The sequence below is a fragment of the Sus scrofa genome, chromosome 1 (assembly GCF_000003025.6).
Source record: "Sus scrofa isolate TJ Tabasco breed Duroc chromosome 1, Sscrofa11.1, whole genome shotgun sequence".
In the NCBI taxonomy this organism is placed as follows: Eukaryota; Metazoa; Chordata; class Mammalia; order Artiodactyla; family Suidae; genus Sus; species Sus scrofa.
This window is the reverse complement of record NC_010443.5, coordinates 64442635-64462836: the sequence shown is the minus strand read 5'-3', so window position 1 is coordinate 64462836 and position 20202 is coordinate 64442635. Positions and strand designations below refer to the sequence as shown.

General features: G+C 37.0%; 1 protein-coding gene across 9 annotated transcripts in view; it reads left to right on the top strand.

Moving 5' to 3' along the window:
• Window positions 2881–20202, top strand: part of MMS22L (MMS22 like, DNA repair protein) — a 153879-nt gene continuing 136557 nt past the window's right edge. For 3 of the 9 annotated variants that reach the window (XM_021073207.1, XM_021073193.1, XM_021073186.1), the window contains exons 1-8: window positions 2881–3024; window positions 3564–3742; window positions 4778–4903; window positions 8820–8869; window positions 13604–13691; window positions 13785–13962; window positions 17427–17517; window positions 19126–19256. In XM_021073207.1, coding sequence (XP_020928866.1) covers window positions 3579–3742; window positions 4778–4903; window positions 8820–8869; window positions 13604–13691; window positions 13785–13962; window positions 17427–17517; window positions 19126–19256 — 828 coding nt within the window. In that variant the 5' untranslated portion in view covers window positions 2881–3024; window positions 3564–3578. Of the gene's footprint in view, window positions 3025–3501; window positions 3743–4777; window positions 4904–8819; window positions 8870–9680; window positions 9837–13603; window positions 13692–13784; window positions 13963–17426; window positions 17518–19125; window positions 19257–20202 lie in introns of those variants that run through there. The other 6 variants (XM_021073188.1, XM_021073197.1, XM_021073178.1 and 3 more) reach the window with 4 other exon arrangements.

Sequence of the window (20202 nt, the reverse complement as noted above, 5' to 3'; positions counted from 1 at the left end):
CAATATATTTTTCTGTTATTTATTTCTAGATTAATTCCATTGTGGTTAGACAATATACTCTGTATGATTTCAGTCCTTTTTAAGTTGATAAAATTTATGGTTCAAAATATGGTTTTTGTGAACTTTCCATGCTCACTTGTCAAAATGATATTCTGTGCTGGGTTGAGTCACCTATAAACGTCAATAAAGTCAAGTTCGTAGTGCTGTTGGAATCTTAGGTATAGTCATTATCTGACTACTTGTTCCACCAATTAGAGAGAGAGAAGTGATGTGGTCTCTATAATTATCAACTTGATTACTTCTATAAATGATTATGTTTTTCTCTTTATGTGTATACCAAACCTCTGTTACTTGATACATATACACTTAATACTGTGTCTTCTTGATGAAACTGACACCATTGCTGTCAGATTCTATCTTTCTTCAGCTTAAACTACCCCATGAGCCTGAAGTTTATAAGTTAACTCCTTTCCCTCTGCTTTTAGGTGAGTTCTGGCAAGTGAGAGACACCAGCTGGCCACTGGAGTGTGGAGAGAGGTTTGGGTACAGGTATACTTTGGAAATATTGTGGGTTTGGTTCCAGACCACCATAATAAAGCAAATATCAGAATAAAGTGAGTCACAAAAATTATTTGGTTTCCAAGTGCATTTACTCTATACTGTAGTCTATTAAGTGTGTAATAGCAATATGTCTAAAAAAAAAGGTATATACCTTCATTTAAAAATGCATTATTGCTAAAAAATGCTAACCAACATTTGAGCCTTCAGTAAGTCAGTCTTTTTGCTGATGGAGAGTTTTGCTTCAGTGTTGATGGCTGCTTACTGATCAGGGTGGTGGTGGTTTCTGAAGGCCAGGGTGGCTGTGGCAATTTCTTCAAATAAGACAACAATGAAATTTGCCACATCAATTGATTCTTGAGTGATTTCTCTATAGCATGCATTGCTGTTTGACAGCATTTTACTCACAGTAGAACTTCTTTCAAAACTGAAATCATTCCTCTCAAAATCTGTTGCTGCATTATCACCTAAGTATATGTAATATCCTAAATCTTATCATTTCAAGAACTGATTAAATTTACTGTCTTACATGGGCCTGGTTCATGGCACCCCAAAATAATTACAATAGTAACATCAAAGATCATTGATCACAGATCACCATAATAAATAAAATAATTAACAAGTTTGAAACATTGTGATAATTACCAAAATGTGACACAAGAGACACAAAGTGAGCAAATAAATGCTGTTGAGAAAATGGCGCCAATAGACTTGTTAGACTCAGAGTTGCCACAAACTGTCAATTTGCTAAAAAACACTGTTATCTAAGAAGCACAATAAAGCAAACCACAATAAAAGGAGGTCTGCCTATTTTTAATCCCTCTAGCTCCTCCCGGTTGGATACAGTTTGATACTGGTTTTGTGCCTCCATTAAGTTACTCACAGGTGGCTACCAGGTGATAGGTGGCTATCTCCTACTGCAGTAAGTCTCCCTGGGCCCTGGCAATCCCTTTCTCCCTTACCCCTTAGGCCTAAAGGTAATATTGACTCTCTGATTAGTTCCAGGTGCTTCACCATCACTTTTTGCTTTCTGCAATACTGTCCACATCTTTGTAAACTGCCCTTTCATTAAGCACCTTCCAATCACCTCTCTTGAGTATGCTATCTGTTACTTGCTGGGATTTTTACCGATATAACATTATTGCACTAGCTTAAATTATTCACAGAGAATTTCTGTTCTTCCCATTCCATTCACTGGTTTAACTAAATTAATCACTTCACATCAGGCACCTGAAGAAGGAAAAAGGGGCCTATTTGGATGTTTGATAGAAGAAGTAACAATGGCTATCTGCTGTACCAGTTCTCCTATATTCTCAAGCCTAGGCACTAAGTTTCTAGAGATTCTTGTAGATGACACCATGTGCCATGCCAGAGACCTCACACGTCCTACTAATGAGCTGCAGTGGTTCCCTACAAAGTATCAGGTCTCAGGTAGGTACCTAGGCTGAGCACAAAAAACATAGCATTCAACACAGGGGCCCCAGGCTGCAATCAAGTGGAATTTTTTCCCCACTTCTTCCCCTATGTCTGAAACTATGTGGTATTTCGTTTGAACAGGGCAAAGTTGTGACAGACTCCCTAAGTAGGAATTTAACCCAGGACAAACTATTGCAGAGGAATAGGCAATGGAGAATACTCAAATTACAGCAGGACATTTACATGAGAAATTCTCAGTTTTCTTTACATTGAAGACAGCTGTATTATCTCTGACTCAGACTGAAAAACCTTCTAAAGAGTAGATCGTAAAGAACACTTACAAAAGATAAAAATGCTGTGAAGGGGTGCTTTACAAAAGCGTTCACATTTAAGCAACTTAATCTTGCCCAGTTAGGTTTTCAAAGGGGGGGGGGGGAGTAGCAGTTTTTATATACCGAAAACAAGTACCATGTGACCTACTTAGTGTTTCCACACAGTGAATTCGTCTCATTTGTGCACTTGCCTTGCCCGCAATCCAAGAACAGGCATCCTCGACTTCAACAAAAGAGCTACTAGTACTAGCGCGGGAAGAAGAGAGGATGGCACGGTCCGGAGACACCAGCTTGGGATTCACAAGAGCACAGCTCTTTTCCAAGCTCAGCTAGATGGCAACCCGGCCAGTCCCTAAGCCTTGCTCACCTCAGCCAGTTTCCTTTCTCAGTGAGGCCCCGCCTTCTGGCCCAAAGTACCAATTAAAACTACCAAAGGAAAAAGAAAAAAAAAAAAGAAAGAAGAAAAAAAAAAAACCAATAAATTGCCGGACCGCGTCCTTGACTGGCAGACTCTCGCGAGAACTTGAGGAGTGCCGGCTGTTCCTGCGGAGACCTCGCGAGCCGACCTCCGGGGGCGGGCTCCGCGGTGGCCCCGCCCTTCCTGAGCGCCGGCGCGCCTTGGCGGGAATTTCGCCTGTTTGGGATTTAGACCCCACGGACTCGCTAGTTGTGGTCCGGACTGCTGAGGGCGGATCTCGGGGACTGAAAGCGTGAGCAGGTACGACGTGCCCTAAACTGGGGGTACCTGGGTGTGCAGAACACCAGCTCTGTGGTCGGCCGCGCCGATTGGTGCCTTGTGCGGATCTGGCGGGACTTGCCCTTTGCCCCGTAAGGAGTGGGGTTTTGCGTCGGGCCCTTCTGGTCCCTACCCTGAGTCTGCAGGGGAGCTTATAGTTCCCGGCACTGCAGGAAAACGGGCTCAGTGAGGTTTGGTAACGTAGCGTAGGGCACAGGTCCAGGCGGGCTCTGGAGTAAAGCTAGATCTTTCCTGCAAATCTGCTTTCCTCTTAACCCAGTCCCGGGCCGCAGGTCCGACGTAAAGGGGATTTCTGAGATCTAACATCCTTAGTCTCCGGGAGTCAGTTGGGGGAGAGTTGCTGAGGATTTGACTTCTTGGTTTTTTTTCTTTGTGCTGGGGGTCGTTTGGGGAACTTTCTGAGGTCACCTCCAGTTTCTCTGCCCGCCCCACCTCCAGGAATCTCGTCACAACTTCTTTGGAGCCTTGATGATAATCATAATGAACCCCACAAATTTCAGGACATGAAGTAAGCAATGGATAGCTGTTCTGCTGCATCAACATTCCTGACCGACAGCTTGGAACTAGAACTGGAGAGAGAATGGTGCAACCCCCCTTGCTTTTCTTGTGATTTTGACAACAGAGGAGGAGGAAGGCATTTTTCTGGAGAGTCCTACCTTTCCAGCGGAGCCCTTAAGCGGTAGGTAAAAAATCGGACACTTTGTTTTTCCCTATTCAGATTTTTTATCAGGCTGTTTAGGAATGTTATTTAACTATGACTTCAGGCAATTAAACTTTGATGACCACCAAGCAGTTTTTGTAAGTCGGTGTACTACATCACACGGATACAAGCTTATGCTGTTGGTTTCCTCCTTGGAGTTTATCTGAAAGATTTTTGGAGGGAGAGCTTTCTTGTTACCTGAGGCTTTCTTACCTCACTACTGCCTCCGCTTTGGAGTAGGGAGCTGGGCACTGATTTACCTTTTATTTAAAGTGAAATCTGAACTACCTGGGCTTTTTAAAGTGGCATTTCCTTCTAAAACATGAGACAATGTTCTGAAGCTTCTCAATAATTCCTAAGTACACATATGCATTTTTTGTCACCCCAGTGTCTTCTAATTCTGTATATTTATACATACAGAAATCTTATAGACTTATTTTTCTTTAACACTCTAATAAATGCTCCAGATGGTATAAATTCACAGAAATGTTATTCTTCAAATCTCTTGTTTTGGATGTATACACATATTGCAGTCAAACTGCTGTGATTGAAATATTTTAGAAATGTTTGCTGAGGCAATTTCATCAGAAAGGAAACCATTTTTGTGGATTTTCACAGCTGTACCTTCTTTGAGACCTTAAAAGATATTATTCAGCTTGATTATGCCCTTCTTTAGTCATGGTTCAGAATAGCTTTTAACTGTTTTAAAAATTACATGTCCCCTCAAAGGGTGAAATTCTACAACTGAAGAACAGAGTGAAGACAGATGAAAGTATGTTCCCTAGAATCCTTTTGACTTTTTCTCAAGTTACATTTCTCTTTACTTATCCTTTCTTAATCACAATATAGGATTGAATTCTTAATACAGTCTAGCTTCAGTATTCCTAAGACATGATGTATCAGGCATTTCTTGACTTTATAACATCATGGTGGACTTGTCATATGTAATATGGATTCATATAATATACGGGATTTAGCACATCGTGTGAGATTAAATCAGTGTTTTCATTTCAGGCTAATTTTGAATCTCGATCCTTTACCAACTAATTTTGAAGAGGATACAGTGGAAATATTTGGCATTCAGTGGGTTACCGAAACAGCATTAGTGAATTCATCTAGAGTTCTCTTTCATCTATTCAGGTATGTTTTGTTTTATTTTTAATGGCTGTTAAGAGTAGATGCTGTTCAGCTTTAAGTTACATTAGTGGGTAGTTTCTAATTTTGATATTACAAAAGCACCTGTAGAATTGTGCATGATGCTCACTTGATTACCTTATCAGTAACAATTAAGCAATAATGTTTGGTGGATTAGGGATTTTGATGAGATCTTCATTACTGATATTCAGAATTTTTATTCTTCTGTATTTGACAGCATATATTAAAGACAAATATTTAAGGCTTTGAACTGTACAATAATTTTGGAAGAAAAATGAAATATTTTTGTGTTTAATAGCCATTTTTTTAATAATGTATAGAGAATGAACTCAGACTTTCCAAATATATTTTTCAAACTATATAATAGAAATGTGTTTAACTTGGACAATATTACAAAAAAACTTTCAATGAAAGCTTTCAAACACAAAAATGTGGAGAGAATAGTATAATGAATCTCTATAGACCCTCTTTCAGTTATAATAAACATCATGTTTTTATCACATTTTCCTCATGTGTTCTTTTCCCTCTCCTTTCTTTTTTTTTTTTTTTTTTTTTTTTTTGTCTTTTTGCCTTTTCTAGGGCCGCTTCCCATGGCGTATGGAGGTTCCCAGGCTAGGGATCTAGTAGGAGCTGTAGCCACCAGCCTACGCCAGAGCCACAGCAACGCGGGATCCGAGCCACGTCTGCGACCTACACCACAGCTCATGGCAACGCCGGATCGTCAACCCACTGAGCAAGGCCAGGGATCGAACCCGAAACCTCATGGTTCCTAGTCGGATTCGTTAACCACTGTGCCAAAACGGGAACTCCTCACTCTCCTTTTTGCTTAAGTTTTTTTTAAGCAAATTCCAGGCATCATGTCATCTCATCCTTAAACACTTCACTATGCATTTCTTAAAAATATGAACTTTTTAAAATGTAAATATTATCTCATTATCACAATTAACAAAATTGAAACAATTCTTCATTTTTATTTAAAACCTAGTCCATAATTCACATTTTAGTTTTCGAAATGGAGTCATTTATCAAAGACAAATTATTATCCCAGAACACATTAAGAAGCATGGTAATTTTAGGAGTTCCCGTCGTGGCGCAGTGGTTAACGAATCCGAATAGGAACCATGAGGTTGCGGGTTCGGTCCCTGCCCTTGCTCAGTGGGTTAATGATCCGGCCTTGCCGTGAGCTGTGGTGTAGGTTGCAGACACGGCTCGGATCCCGCGTTGCTGTGGCTCTGGCGTAGGCCGGCGGCTACAGCTCCGATTGGACCCCTAGCCTGGGAATCTCCATATGCCACTGGAGCGGCCCAAGAAATAGCAAAAAGACAAAAAAAAAAAAAAAAAAAGGCATGGTAATTCTAAAATTTATATGGAACCACAAAGGATCCCAAATAGCCAAAACAATCTTAAGAAAGAACAAAGCTGGAGGCATAACTTTCTGATTTCAAACTATATTTCAAAGGTATAGTAAATGCCAATGAATGGAACAGAATTGAGAGTCAAGAAATAAACCCCAAATATGGACAATTAATTTGTAGCAAAGAACATGCAATGGAGAAATGATCATCTCTTCCATAAATAGTATGGGGAAAACTGGACAGCCACATGCAATAGAATGAAATTAGACCAATTTCTTACACCATACACAACAGTTAACTCAAGATGGATTAAATATTTGAATGTAAGACCTGAAATCATAAAATTTCTGGAAGAAAATATAGGTAGTAACCTAATTTACATCAGTCTGAGCATTGTTTTTGTGTCTCTGACTCAAAAGACAAGTGAAACAAAAGCAGAAATAAACAAATGGGACTATATCAAACTAAAAGGCTTCACATAGCAGAGGAAACCATCATTAAAATGAAAAGGCAACCTGCTGAATGGGAGAAGATATTTGCAAATCGTATGCTTATTTAGTTTATAAGGGATTAATATCAAAATATATAAAGAATTCATAGCTCAATAACAGGAAAACAATTCATTTAAAAAATGGGCCAAGGAGCTGAATAGACATTCTTCCAGAGAAAACTTGTAGAAGGCCAATAAGCACATAAAAGAATGTGTGTGTGTATGAATATGACCTGGTCACTTTGCTGTACAGCAGAAATTGACAGAACATTGTAAATCAAGTATAATAGAAAAAAATCTTAAAGCTGTTCCATATGACTAGTTATTAAGGAAATGCAAATCAAAGCCACAATGGGATATCACCTCATACCTATTAGAATGGCCGTTATTGAAAAGATAAGAAATAGCAAATGTTGGAGAAGATGTGGAGAAAAGGAAACTCTTGTGCACTGTTGGTGGGAATGTAAATTGGTTCAGCCAGTATGGAAAACAGTAGAGTTTCATCAAAAAGTTAAGAATAGAACTGTATGACACAGCTAGTCCACTTCTGGATATTTTTCCAAAGGACATGAAAACAGTCATTTGAAAAGAAATATTCACCCCATGTTCATTACAGCATTATTTACAATAGTCAAGATATAGAAACACCCTAAGTGTCAACTGAAGTGTGAATAAAGAAATGTGGTATGTATATATATACATATATACAGAGTGGAGTACTACTCAGTCTTAAAAAAGAATGAAATCCTGTGATTTGCAGCAACATGAATGGACCTTGAGGGTGTTTTGCTTAGTGAAATAATCTAGAGAGGAAAAGAAACACTATATGATTTCAGTCATACATGCAATCTAAATAAGCAAATGAACAAAACAAATTCACAGATACAGTGAACAGATTATGATTACCAGAGGGGAAGGCAGTTGGGAGATGGGTGAAAAAGGTGAAGGGAGTCAGCTGTGCGGTTTTGGAGAGTAATTAGTTGTGTGGTAGTGATCATATTGTAGTATACAGATGAGGCATTATAATGCTCTACATTTGAAATGTAGATATTTCTTAAAGGAAATATACATGGTACATTTAAATGAAAATGGAAAGGTGAAGGGATTTCTCCTCCTTCTGTGAGACCTGTGCCATATCTTTGTGTTTTAGGGGAAAACAGACTATGTGAGTAATTCTCTGTAATCCTGAACATTACACAATGAGTTGAGTCTTACCCAGGACATAAGTTATGAATATGGTTCTATAATTAAGGAGTTGAAAGTTAACTAGAAAGAATGGTAACAGAAGATTTTTCTCAGAAGTCAAGGTAGAACATCATAAATAAAACTTTCTCTGATAACTCTAGTCTAAGTTACATATTCTATTCTTTTTCAGAACTCCTGTTGTATAACTATATGATACAATTTAACATTTCATTATAGAACTGTTAAGCTAGGATATTTTATCTTAAACATCTTAAAGATGTAACCAGTTTTTTGTTTTTCTCTCTCTCTCTCTTTTTTTTTTTTTTTTTTTTTTTTCTTGTCTTTTTAGGGTTCCAACAGTGGTATATGGAAGTTCCCAGGCTAGGGGTTGAATCAGAGCTGCAGCTGCCGACCTACCATACAGCCACAGCAACGTCAAATCCAAGCCCTGCCTTCCACCTACACTGCAGCTCATGGCAACACCAGATTCTTAACCCACTGAGCGGGGCCAGGGATAGAATCTGTGTTCTCCTGGATACTAGTTGGTTTATTACTGCTGAGCCACAATGGGAACTCCATAACCAGTATCTTCTTGATGGTAGATGAAATCTGTGATATTTTATGTAATTTTTGAGATAAATGTAGCTGTTAGTAGATATTTTGGGGAGGTCAGAAAAGGCTTTTTTTTTTTTTTTTCCTCTCAAAGAGTTCACTGTCTGAAGCTGACACTAATAACATCCATGAAGTATTAAACATTCATAAATGAGCAGCATTAAAGCTGTGTAATAGACTTGGAAACACTGTCTATATAATTATTTACATGCTTTAAACTGTTCTAAACCTAATTCTCACCTTCAATTTTTTAAATTAGGCAACAGCTATACAACTTGGAAACCTTATTACATGCCAACTGTGATTTTGGTAAGTTTTAAGTGTGTTTAATGTCAAAAAGGAATGGTGCTCCATTCCAGTGAATTGCACGTGGGTCTGACATGTGGCACTGGGATATCATAATAACATGAAGGAAGTGTTAGTTCAGAACTTCAGGATAGAGTTATATTTAGTGTTCCAAAAAAAAGTATGACGCTTCAGTTTTGTTGTAGATGAGATTTATGGTATTTTTCCTAATCTGTAAGTAAAAACTGCCTTAAGGCTACACATCTCCGAAGTGAATTAGTAGCTTGCTTTGGAAGTGGGGAGTGGGATGGAGAATTTAAAAGAGAAATGGAAGTGCCAGACCTCATGTTATCTTCTTGCTTTCCTTTTGTGCTTTTTGTTTTTATTTTTGTTATTTAATGGATTTCCAACTTGGGGAAATTGGTGTAGTTAAGATACTGAAGGGACTTGAAGGACAGTGTGTTTTAGTACAGGCCTAGCTGATTCTCCTTTCTAATGGTTTTGGTACAGTGTAGTATTTAGAATCATGGCTGTGGTTAGTGTGGGTTCCATCCTTAGCTAATTGTGGGTCTTACTCTAGGTAATAGTTCCCACCTCACTGAATTCTTGTGAGGACTAAATGACCTAATGCATGTTAGTTAGGTGCTTGGCCTAGTATCTATTATTAGTGATGCCCAGCAACCAAGGATCACCTGGAACACAATCTTTGGTCGAAGAAGGGTTTATCAGCTTATGAAGCAAAGGAGAGATATACATCATGAGGAACAGTTGGGGCTTCTCCGTAACAGGAAGTAGGGAGGGGCTTGGGTAGGTGCTTATGCTGGCTGGTTTGGGTAAGTTTTAAGGGGGTGGGGCTTTATTCTGGATTTGATGCTGTTAAGAAATAGGCAGTTTGAGGACTGAGTATATTTTTAAGTTTTATTTAGGTGGTACAAACAGAAGGAGGCAAGGGAAGATCTTGATTAGTGAAGGAACAATAGTCCTGTTACCTGTAAGAGGGGGATATTCTGTTTTTGTATTTTGTTTGGTTTTGTATGGGTGTATAGTGCCTTGTTTCTGTGTCAGACATGATTACAGAGAGTTTTTGTTTTTCTTGTTTCACCATAATCACAGAGTGACCTTGTGTGACTATTTTTGATATTATGTGACAACGGTTTAATTTCGGTAGGGAACATCACAGCCTAATTGTTAGCTGTCAGGGCTATTTGATTTGTTTTCTCTGTCCTCAGTAAATGCTGGATATAACTGTTTTATTATTGCCTAGTCTCTACTTCATGCAAGGTACTGATGAATCAAGGAGGAAAAATAGGCTGCTGAAGCGTTTGCAGTTGAGTAAGACAGATAAACAAGCTTAGATCAGCATGGTAAATGGAAAAGTGTAGTAATAGAGGCATCTACAAGCTGCTGTAGGATTCAAGGGCTTCATCTGTTTGTGTGCCCATCACTGATTGATGCCAGATCTGGGTCTTCAAGGATGAGGGGGAATTAGGTGGGCAGAAGATTTTGGAGAAGTCTTGGGGTAGGATGAGTTTCAAGTAGAAACCACTATATAGCAAAGAGACTTTGAGGTATGTAAAAAGAAAAGTTCACAGCGTGGGGAGTAAGTAGTAATTATGTGTGGCCAGACCCAAGTATGTATGAGTGTGATTAATTTTGGGGAGGGATGAAATCATAGGTATTTTTATAAACAATGCCAAAGAGTCAGAATTTTATTTTGAAAGCCCTGGGAAGCCTCAGCAAGACTGTAGTGAAAACAGCAGAAATATCCTTTCTATAAAGAGTGCCTTAATTGGGTTCATGGAGATATTTATTATGCAAGATTATTCCTTGAAAAGCATTTATTGACCTAGAATCCTTACAGTGGACTATTGGTTGAAATGGTTACTTGTTACACTGACATTTTGCTGGCTTTGTTGCTTAAAAAAAAAAAAAAAACCTTTTAATGACAGATTTGCTGATCAGGTTAGCAGTATTAAAGACTGTCCCTACATCAGTTTACCTCTGCCATGCAGCTGTATCAGGCCTTTGTTAATAAACTCATGTAGCTAGGCTTAGCCCTCAGCCCTCCCCAGAAAGCCCTCATGCAGTCACTTTACTGAAGTGCATGTGGTTCTTGTTGTCCTGTTGATTATTATACTCCATGGATTGCTTTCCTATTGAGGCAGAATAACATACATAATATAATAATGTTGTTTTTCACTAATACCCGTTCTTAACTATAGCTGTTGATGTTATCCCTTTTCAGATATTGTAATTTTTTTTTTTTTGTCTCTAGGCATTGCATTTGGATTTTTAAAAAATACCTTCCATTTCTGTCCTCATCTTTTTTTTCCATCCATCTTAAACATATGGAGTATAACTGCTGTTTTTAACTTTCTTGACTGCAGATTCTTTCATCATTGTCATTAGGGGGTCTGTTTGTTTTGATTTTTTTTTTTTCCCTCATAGTTCTATGATATATTTTTCTGCTTCTTGTAACATCTGGCAATTTTTGTGTGATGGACATTGTAGATTTTATATTGCTGCTTTCTGAATTTTCTTGTATTCCTAAAACTAGTGTTGAATTTTGTTCTGGCTCCCTGTTGAGCACTTGTAATACATTGGATCTTTTTGAGGCTTGTTCTAAGTTTTGTTAGGACCTTTAAAAATTAGGCTGAAGTCTAATGTTAATTTAGTTCTAGTAAGGCTTCTGAAGATTTTTTCTGGTGTTTTTTTTTTTGTTTTTTTTTTTCCTTTTCATTCTTGCTGGTGGGAACTTGAACTGTTCCCTGGTTTGAGCAATCTTTGTAGGAATTGTTTTCTGGTGGTTTTCTCTGGTTTACAGATCAGTACTTAGCCAAAGGGGACCCTCAGTACATTTCCAAGGCTCTTTGTTTTTTTATGTAGCTTTTTTACTTTTGCCCTGCAAATGTAGACCTCCCTAAACTCAGATCTCACATTTCCTCACCTCAGTGATTTGGGCTCTGAATTCTCTCTCCCTGTGCTGCAGCCTGAGAATGTCTCCAGGTGGGAAGCTGGTGCTTACCTTCTCTCTGGGGTAGCAGTCTTGTGTTAACCTTTGTCTAAAGCCTGTGTTATGGTGGGTTTTTTTGGTTTCCTAGTTTAAGGTGGGATATGAGTAACTCTGATTCTTTTTACTCCATCTTGTCTGGATACAGCAGTTGACAACAGTTCTTTTTAAGAGGGTACTGCCTTTATGGGCTGAGAATTGTGGAACTAGGGGATCATATGGCTTTTGTAAGTGCAATAGAATTAAGCTGTAAAAGTGCACTGTGCTGTTTGATATGTGGATATTTACACAGTATCTTTATACTTGTGCTTCTGTTGGTGTTGCCAAAATTGTGTCTATGTTTGCTCATTTGAATACAAATGTAAAAATAAGTTTTTGCTTTACATTTAATTTGGATGATAATTTGTTGTCAATAATTCTTATCATGTTTTTTCTGCTTTTGTTTTCTGGTTGACTCTTTGCATATAGTGGTCATCAGTGTTTGCACGTAGTAACCACCTAGATAGTTTTTGCTGATGTAAATATCGAAGTGAAGGAAAGATGGCACAGATTGAGGCTGAGAAAAAGACAGGAATAAGTTGTTTAGGGCTTTACAAGTCATTATAAGGAGTTCTGATTTCATTCTAAATATAGTAGATGGCCCTTCGTGGATTTTGCTTTAGGAGGAACAGGAATTGATATGCATTTAAAGCAGGTTTTGTACTTAGATTATAGAAAGGCAAAGGAGGATATGAGAAGACCTGTTAAGAGCCCTGTTGCAGTAATTGAAGAGATCATAGGAAAATGGAAAGGGAAGAGTTCCTGTCTTGGCGCAGCGGAAATGAATCCGCCTAGGAACCATGAGGTTGCAGTTTTCATCCCTAGCCCCGCTCAGTGGGTTAAGGATGCAACATTGCCGTAAGCTGTGGTGTAGTTTGCAGATGCAGCTTGGATCTGGCATTGCTGTGGCTGTGGCATAGGTCAGCAGCTGTAGCTCCCATTAGATCCCTAAACTGGGAACTTCAGTATACCACAGGTGTGGCCCTAAAAAGCAAAAAAAAAAAAAATGTGTATTCTGGTTGTAAACCTTATGGGAGTCTGATGAATTAGATAAGAGTGTAAAGGAAATGAAAGAATCAAGAATGACATATGGGCAACTTTTGGCACCATGTAATGAGTGAGGAAAATAGAAGCTGCATGAACTCGTTTTAGAAGACATCACGGATGTACTCTTTGTAACTGTCTGAACAATGCAAGGAGAGGTGTCAGGCAGCTTGACATGGAAGGTCTGGAGTGTAAAGCAGAGGTTTGAAATGCTTTGTAAAGCTTTTAGAGTTATCATTTAGAAGTAAAGGAGTGGACAAGATCATACATGTAGGAAAAGAGGTACAGAGAGGAAACTCAAACTGAGACCAGAGAAGTCCCATTATTAGTCATAGAACTGAGGAGGAGGGGCCAGGAAAGGAGAGGCAGGAGAAAGGACATGTGAGGAAGAAAGAGGACTGGAAGCTTGTGGCATCAGTGAAGCCGGGTGTAGCCAATCCTACTGTGAGGGCAACTTAATTGAGGACAGGTGGTGTCTGTTAATTGGACAACATGGGTTCCACTGGTGACCTTAGCAAGAGGTTTTCTCGGGGGTGGTAAGAACCATAGAGGAATCAGTTGAAGAAATATAGAGAATTGCTGCTTAACTGGCTTACAAAAATTTTTTTTTGTCACTGCCCACAGATTATTTAGGCCACAGTTAACATCATCTATTTTGGTTTTAGGGAAGATATCAACCCTGCATTGCAAAGCAGCCAATATTAGGCAGCAGTGTGTGACATTTCTTCATTATGTTAAAGTCTTCATCTTCAGGTAGGCTGTCAGATGAGTATTATGACTAGTGCATGAATTTCTGAGTGCAAATTTATCCAGACTAGTTGTTTATTGTATCTCATTGTTTTTTAGGTCCCTGAAAGTGCAAAATGCTGAAAGTCATGTTTCTGTCCATCCCTACGAGGCTTTGGAGGCACAACTTCCCTCAGTGTTGGTTGATGAGCTTCATGGATTACTCTTGTATATCGGACACCTATCAGAATTTCCCAGTATTAATGCAGGCGCATTTGTAAATCAAAACCAGACTAAGGTTTGATTTGTTTCATATAATTTTTAAATTATCAGGCTCTTTTCTCCCCACAAGGAATATTCATTCAAGAATGAAAGAAATTAATCAAGAGTATAGTTCTTAGACCAGACTGCCTGAGTTGAAATTCTGGCTTCTCCTTTTATTATGTGTGATCAGGCAGGTAACACCTCTTGCCTCAGTCTTGTATGTGTGTATATATAATGTATGTATAAATGGTTTGGCTTCCTAGAGTTGCTGGGAGAATTAATTAAAATGTGTTACATTCTTGGAACATAGTTTACATTCAGTCAATGATAGCATTCCAATTTCTAACAGTGCAAATGTTTAAAAGTTTGAAAGCAAATAAGCTTTATTTTCTAAAATTTGTATCATCTTTCCCACTGATGAAGGTTTGGTTAAACCCTAGTTTATATTATAGTAAGATGTGAGAAGATCAACTTAAAATGTTATATTTTCAAAACCATATCATTATGTCTATTCTGGCTTTGAGATATTTTTAGAATATGATTAAGATTGTTTTGACCATGCCCCCTTTTTTTCCTACCTGTGATAATCAGTCTCTCTGAAGTTCAGTGAGAGATCAATTTTTGAAAATTTGTTTTGTAAGCATGACCCAGCCTGTGGATGTAATTAACAAATTCTCCATAGGAAAATGTAAGCTGTGAGTGACAAATTGTAATTCCCCATGGGAGTCCCTGAATTCTCAGTCTCTTCCATTCTATTTGACTTCACCAATTTGAATGACATTCAGTTTTTAGGAATGAGTCTTTGCTAAAATATAAGGTACTATTAAGTATTTATATATGTCTGTGAAATTTAACAGCAATAAAAAAATTTACTTCTTATCCAGAATCAATATATATAATAATAAAAAAAGGAGTTCCCATCATGGCTCAGTGGTTAACGAATCCGACTAGGAACCATAGGGTTTCGGGTTCAGTTCCTGGTCTCAGTGGGTTGAGGATCTGTTGTTGCCTTGGGCTGTGGTATGGGTTGCAGACTCGGCTTGGATCCCATGTTGCTGTGGCTCTGGTGTAGGCCAGCAGCTGTAGCTCCAATTAGACCCCTAGCCTGGGAACCTCCATATGCCACGGGTGTGCCCCTAAAAAGGCAAAAAAAAAAAAAGTATATACAGGTCCAACTGAATTCACAGGTTAATATATCTAATCCATGGAAACCAAATAGGTAGTTCCTTTTAATCATGTTAATTAATAAAGATTCATGGGTGGATTGTTTGGGGAGGGATATTTTTCTTTCTTTTTAGTCTCTGTAAATCAGACTGGTTTTTATTTTCTGAATATCCATCAAATGCTTAAGAAAATAAAAATTAATAATTTATCCAGTAGAAATAAAAAATGTGTGCAGGGGTCCTCAAACTAGGTTTTGCCTTTCTTAGGCTTTTAATTAGGTAGACTTGAAAAGATAGGTTATTTGAAGATCAGAAGACTGAATTTTTAAAGCAGGGAATGGAATCTTCAACACATAAACAGAAAAAAATCATACACTAAAATAGAGCTCTGAAACAGCGGAAAAAAAAAACTTATAAAAAGCATTTTTCAAGGCTTTATATATTTCTTATATTTTACCAATTTCATATATGAAAGGTACTGCTTTGTTTTTATGTTGTTTTTGTTTGTTTTTTGCTTTTTAGGGCCACTCGTGTGACATATGAAAGTTCACCAGGCTAGGAGTCAAGTTGGAGCTGCTGCGGTTGGCCTCCACTACAGCTACAGCAACTCAGAATCCAAGCCATGTCTGTGACCTACACCACAGTTCATGGCAACACCAGAACCTTGAACCACTAAGTGAGGCCAGGGATCAAACCTGCATCCTCATGGATACTTGTTGAGTTTGTTACCTCTGAGCAACAATAGCAACTCCTAATTGGTATTTTCAATTGAATCTGTCTTTTATTCTTTTTTAGGAATTTTTATTTTTTTTGTCTTTTTAGGGCTGTACCCTTGGCATATGGATGTTTCCAGTTTGGGGTTGAATTGGAGCTACAGCTGCCAGCCTGTGCCACAGCCACAGCAACTCCAAATCTGAGCCACATCTGCAGTCTACACTACAGCTCATTGCAAGGCGGGATCCTTAACCTCATGGATACTAGTCAGATTCATTACTGCTGAGCCAGTAACTCCTTTAGGAACTTTTGAAAATTAGAGATGTTACTTGTTGGTATTACGTATTACAAACATTTTAATTTATCTTTTTTTCAGCAATTAAGATGACTTGCTAGGTGGATAAATGATTTAAGTTTTTTATGTAGTTATATTTATCAGTCTTTTCTTTGGTCTCATCCCTATGCTGTTGTAAAAAACAGGGTTTTTTAAAAATATTTTTCTCTTCATTTCTTTTTACAAAATATACTGTGAGGTTAGAAATGTAGTTTCTTGTAAATGAAGAAGTTAATCATGTCTCTTGTTGAAAGACCCATGCTTTCACCACTGATTTGACATACCACTTTTATCCATTTCTCTCTTTCCTACCTTTGCTGTTTATTATTATGCCTGAGCCAATACTGTTTTATTAGTGTTGCATTTTACTTTGCTTTTTGTGTTAAGCCAAGTTCCTTCTTCGTCATTCCTAGTTGTCTTAATAAAAAATGGGTATCATTATATTTTTATAGTAATACAAAGTGTTGACCAGAGAAAATTTATTGATAACTTACTACAGCACAGTAGTTGAGAGCACTGGCTTTTGAATCAGATGAAATTAGATTTGAATCCTAAGGCATGAATTGAGGAGTAAATTTCTTCACCACTTTTTTTGTTTGTTTTTTTTTTCTTTAGGGCCACACCTGCGGCATATGCAAGTTCCCAGGCTAGGGGTCGAATTGGGGTTGCAGCTTCTGGCCTACACCACAACCAGAGCAATGCCATATCAGAACTGTCTGCGAACTACACCACAGCTCATGGCCACGCCAGATCCTTAACCCACTGAGCGAGGCGAGGGAACAGTCGGGTTCGTTATTGCTGAGCCACAAAAGAAATTCTTCTTTACCATTTATAATTTTAGTTTCTTAATGGGCATAACAATAGTGTCTAAATGATAGTCCAGAATTTCTCTTGTTAAAATGTTTTATGGGAGTTCCTGGGTATTTATTATATTTAAAAGCATATTTCCCTGCTAGAGTCTAAAAGTCATGAAAATAAGTGTTTTAAAATTTCATTTTATTGCCTTGCAGCTCTAGTAGAATCTTGGTTGGTTAGTAGGGACTTTGAGTATACAAATCTATTCAGCATCCCCAAGGTGGGTCTGTCTTAAACAGCATCAGATAAAATTGTACCTGCTTTCAAATTCTCCAGTGCAAGAATCGTCTAATGAACAAGACAGAGGTTTTCCTTGAGCTTTTGAATAGGTGGTAGATTAACCTGTGCCTTTGAAGGAGTGTTGTGTCATTCCATAAAAAACGCAATAAAGTGTTAAGAATTCTCAGTCATAGTTGATAATGTCATTCACAGCTTTTTCCACCATCGTGGCATTTATTACATCTCCACTTAGATATCCATTGGCTGGTGCTGGAAATTCTTCACATGCTTGGTGAAAAATCAAGTAAGTTTATGGACTTCTGATTTATAACCTTTTTAAAATCTGTAATTTTTTTAATCTAAATTGTTTTTTAGATTACACAAGTGATAAGTGCTTTCTGATTTTTTTTTTTTAATCAAACAATAACCAAAGTAAATAGTGAGGGTCTTTTTTTGTAGAGATAACTGCTAGGAACAACTTGGTTGATTTATCTATCCATCCATACTTACTGTTAATATACATATATAAAAAACTCATAGGTAGGGTTTTTGTTTTTGCTTCCTAACCCCAGATGGTATCATCATATTGTTCTGTATAGGGTTTTATTTAACAGTTTTTCAGAAATCTGTTCCTGTTAGTACAGCTTTACTTGATTCCTTTAAGCGGTGTGTATGTTATGGACCTATCATAACTTATTTAGCCAAACCTATTTTTTAATATTTCAGTTATTTCTTTTTTTTATATTACAAACGAACATCCTTGTGTATATATATGTTTGAAAACTTGTACAAATTATTCTGTAGAATAATTTTTAGAATTGAAGTTGCACATTGAATTTTTAATGTTGTGTATGCTGCTCTGCTGTTGTATAGTAAGTTTCCCTAATTTATTGTACACAGCTGTGAGCATGTACCAACTGTGAGCATGCCTTTGCCTCATACTCTTACCAGTAGTGAATATTATTAATTATTTTTTGCCAACTAATATGTGAAAAGTGATATCGAATCTCTATTTTTACAATTTCCTGATTACCAGTGAAGTTGAGCATCTTAAATTTATGGTCTTTTTATATTTGCTTTATTAATTACATGTTGCATTTTATCTTTTGTTTCATTACCTTTCCTGTTACTAGTGGTATTTTGTATATATCAAGAATGGAATCTTATTTCACATATTGCCTATTTATTTCTCAGTCTTGCTCTTTGGCATCTTTAGGGTCCAGTATCAATTTGGAAATTTTCTATAAATATTATTTAGTTGTAAATTATTAATTAGGCTATGAAGACATTCTTTACCTCAATACCCACTTTTCAGTGAATTAATAAAGGCAAAAACATATTTAATACATGTGTACGATTGTGCACTTAAATATATACACATGAGCATATAAAGGTGTATGCAAATATATCATTTCCTCTCTCATATGGACTCTATATCAATATTTTCTTAGAGCAATACTCAGTTGAACTTACTCTGATATAGGTACACATTTTAATATCTATTACCTTGTTAACTCTATTCTATGCCGCAAAATAATTGCACGTGGTTAGTGTATCAGTATTTGTTGAAAGGATAATGTTTTAAAAGCTTTATTGGTTAGAAATACAGGTATCTAGTGTTTCCCTTATGGTTTTTTCTCTTAAATGGTATTTCATTATTGCTCATCAGATGGCCATATTAAAGAAAAGAGAATCTAGTAAATAGTACTTGAGAGAATTGAATTTTAGTGTAATGTCTATCAGTGCTCATATAAGAAAATGTCTTCAAATTTAACTTTTATTTGGAAAAAAATTTGCCTGTAACTGTGTATGTTTCAGTTTTGTTATGTTAATTTAAAGGTGTACAGTTACTTTCCTGAATTGGTAAAATCTACTGTAGTTGTAAATAGGATTTATTTTATTCAATTTTTAGAACAAGTTGTATATAGTCATCAATTTATGAATCTCACGGGTGACAATTTAACCAATGTCAGCCTATTTGAAGAACATTGTGAAAATCTTCTTTATAATTTAATAAGCCTGTCCCTGAACAGGTATGACAAGGTAATTCTTTAAAAAGTTTTGTTTGTATTTTTGGTACTTAATGGCAATAGTCAGTAACTAACGCATGTGGGTTTTGATATATAAGAATTTAATCTAAAGTGTTTACTTGTTAATACTAATTTTATATTTATTGTTATTTGAGAGTTGGTTGGGGAAAGAACTTGAGTTAAACATTTGAAGTAGGTTGGAATTAATATTTTAGGGCTTTTTTTTTTTAAAAAAGACCTTTTTTCATCTTATCAAAAATAAATAAAAACAATGTTTATGCTAATGATTGGAAATTTAACTTATGTTCAAATGGGGAGATCAGCCCTTTATTATTTTGTTACAAAATAAATGAGTACTTAGCAAAAGGGTTAGTGGACATTTAAAAAGAGGTTTTCTTTGCTTGTTTTCATTAAAGGCCTAGAATCAAGGGGGAAATTATGGGTTTTTACTAAGTTGCTTATCATACAGTGTTTTACACAGTGATTTAAAAGTGCTATGGTGTACATTTATATTCAAGCAATGGAAATTTGTTGATTATCATCACTTATTTCAGATAACAAGTATAAACCTTACCTATGGGATTTATTATTGGGATTTATAATTTTAAAAATTTATGTGTTTGTGTAGTTATTAATGTTTAAATCTTTATGTTTACAATTAATGTAATTAGTGGATTAACCAAATATGATATAGTGATATCTTTTTTTTTTTTTTTTTGTCTTTGTGTCTTATTAGGGCCGCACTTGTGGCACATAGAGGTTCCCAGGCTAAGGAGTCCAATTAGCGCTGAAGCTGCTGGCCTACACCACAGCTCATGCAACACTGCATCCTTAACCCACTGAGCAAGGTCGGAGTTTGAACCCACGTCCTCATGGATGCTACTCGGGTTTAACTGCTGAGCCACAATGGGAACTCCAGCAGTATCTTGACATTTGTTTTTTACTATGTATTAGGCTAG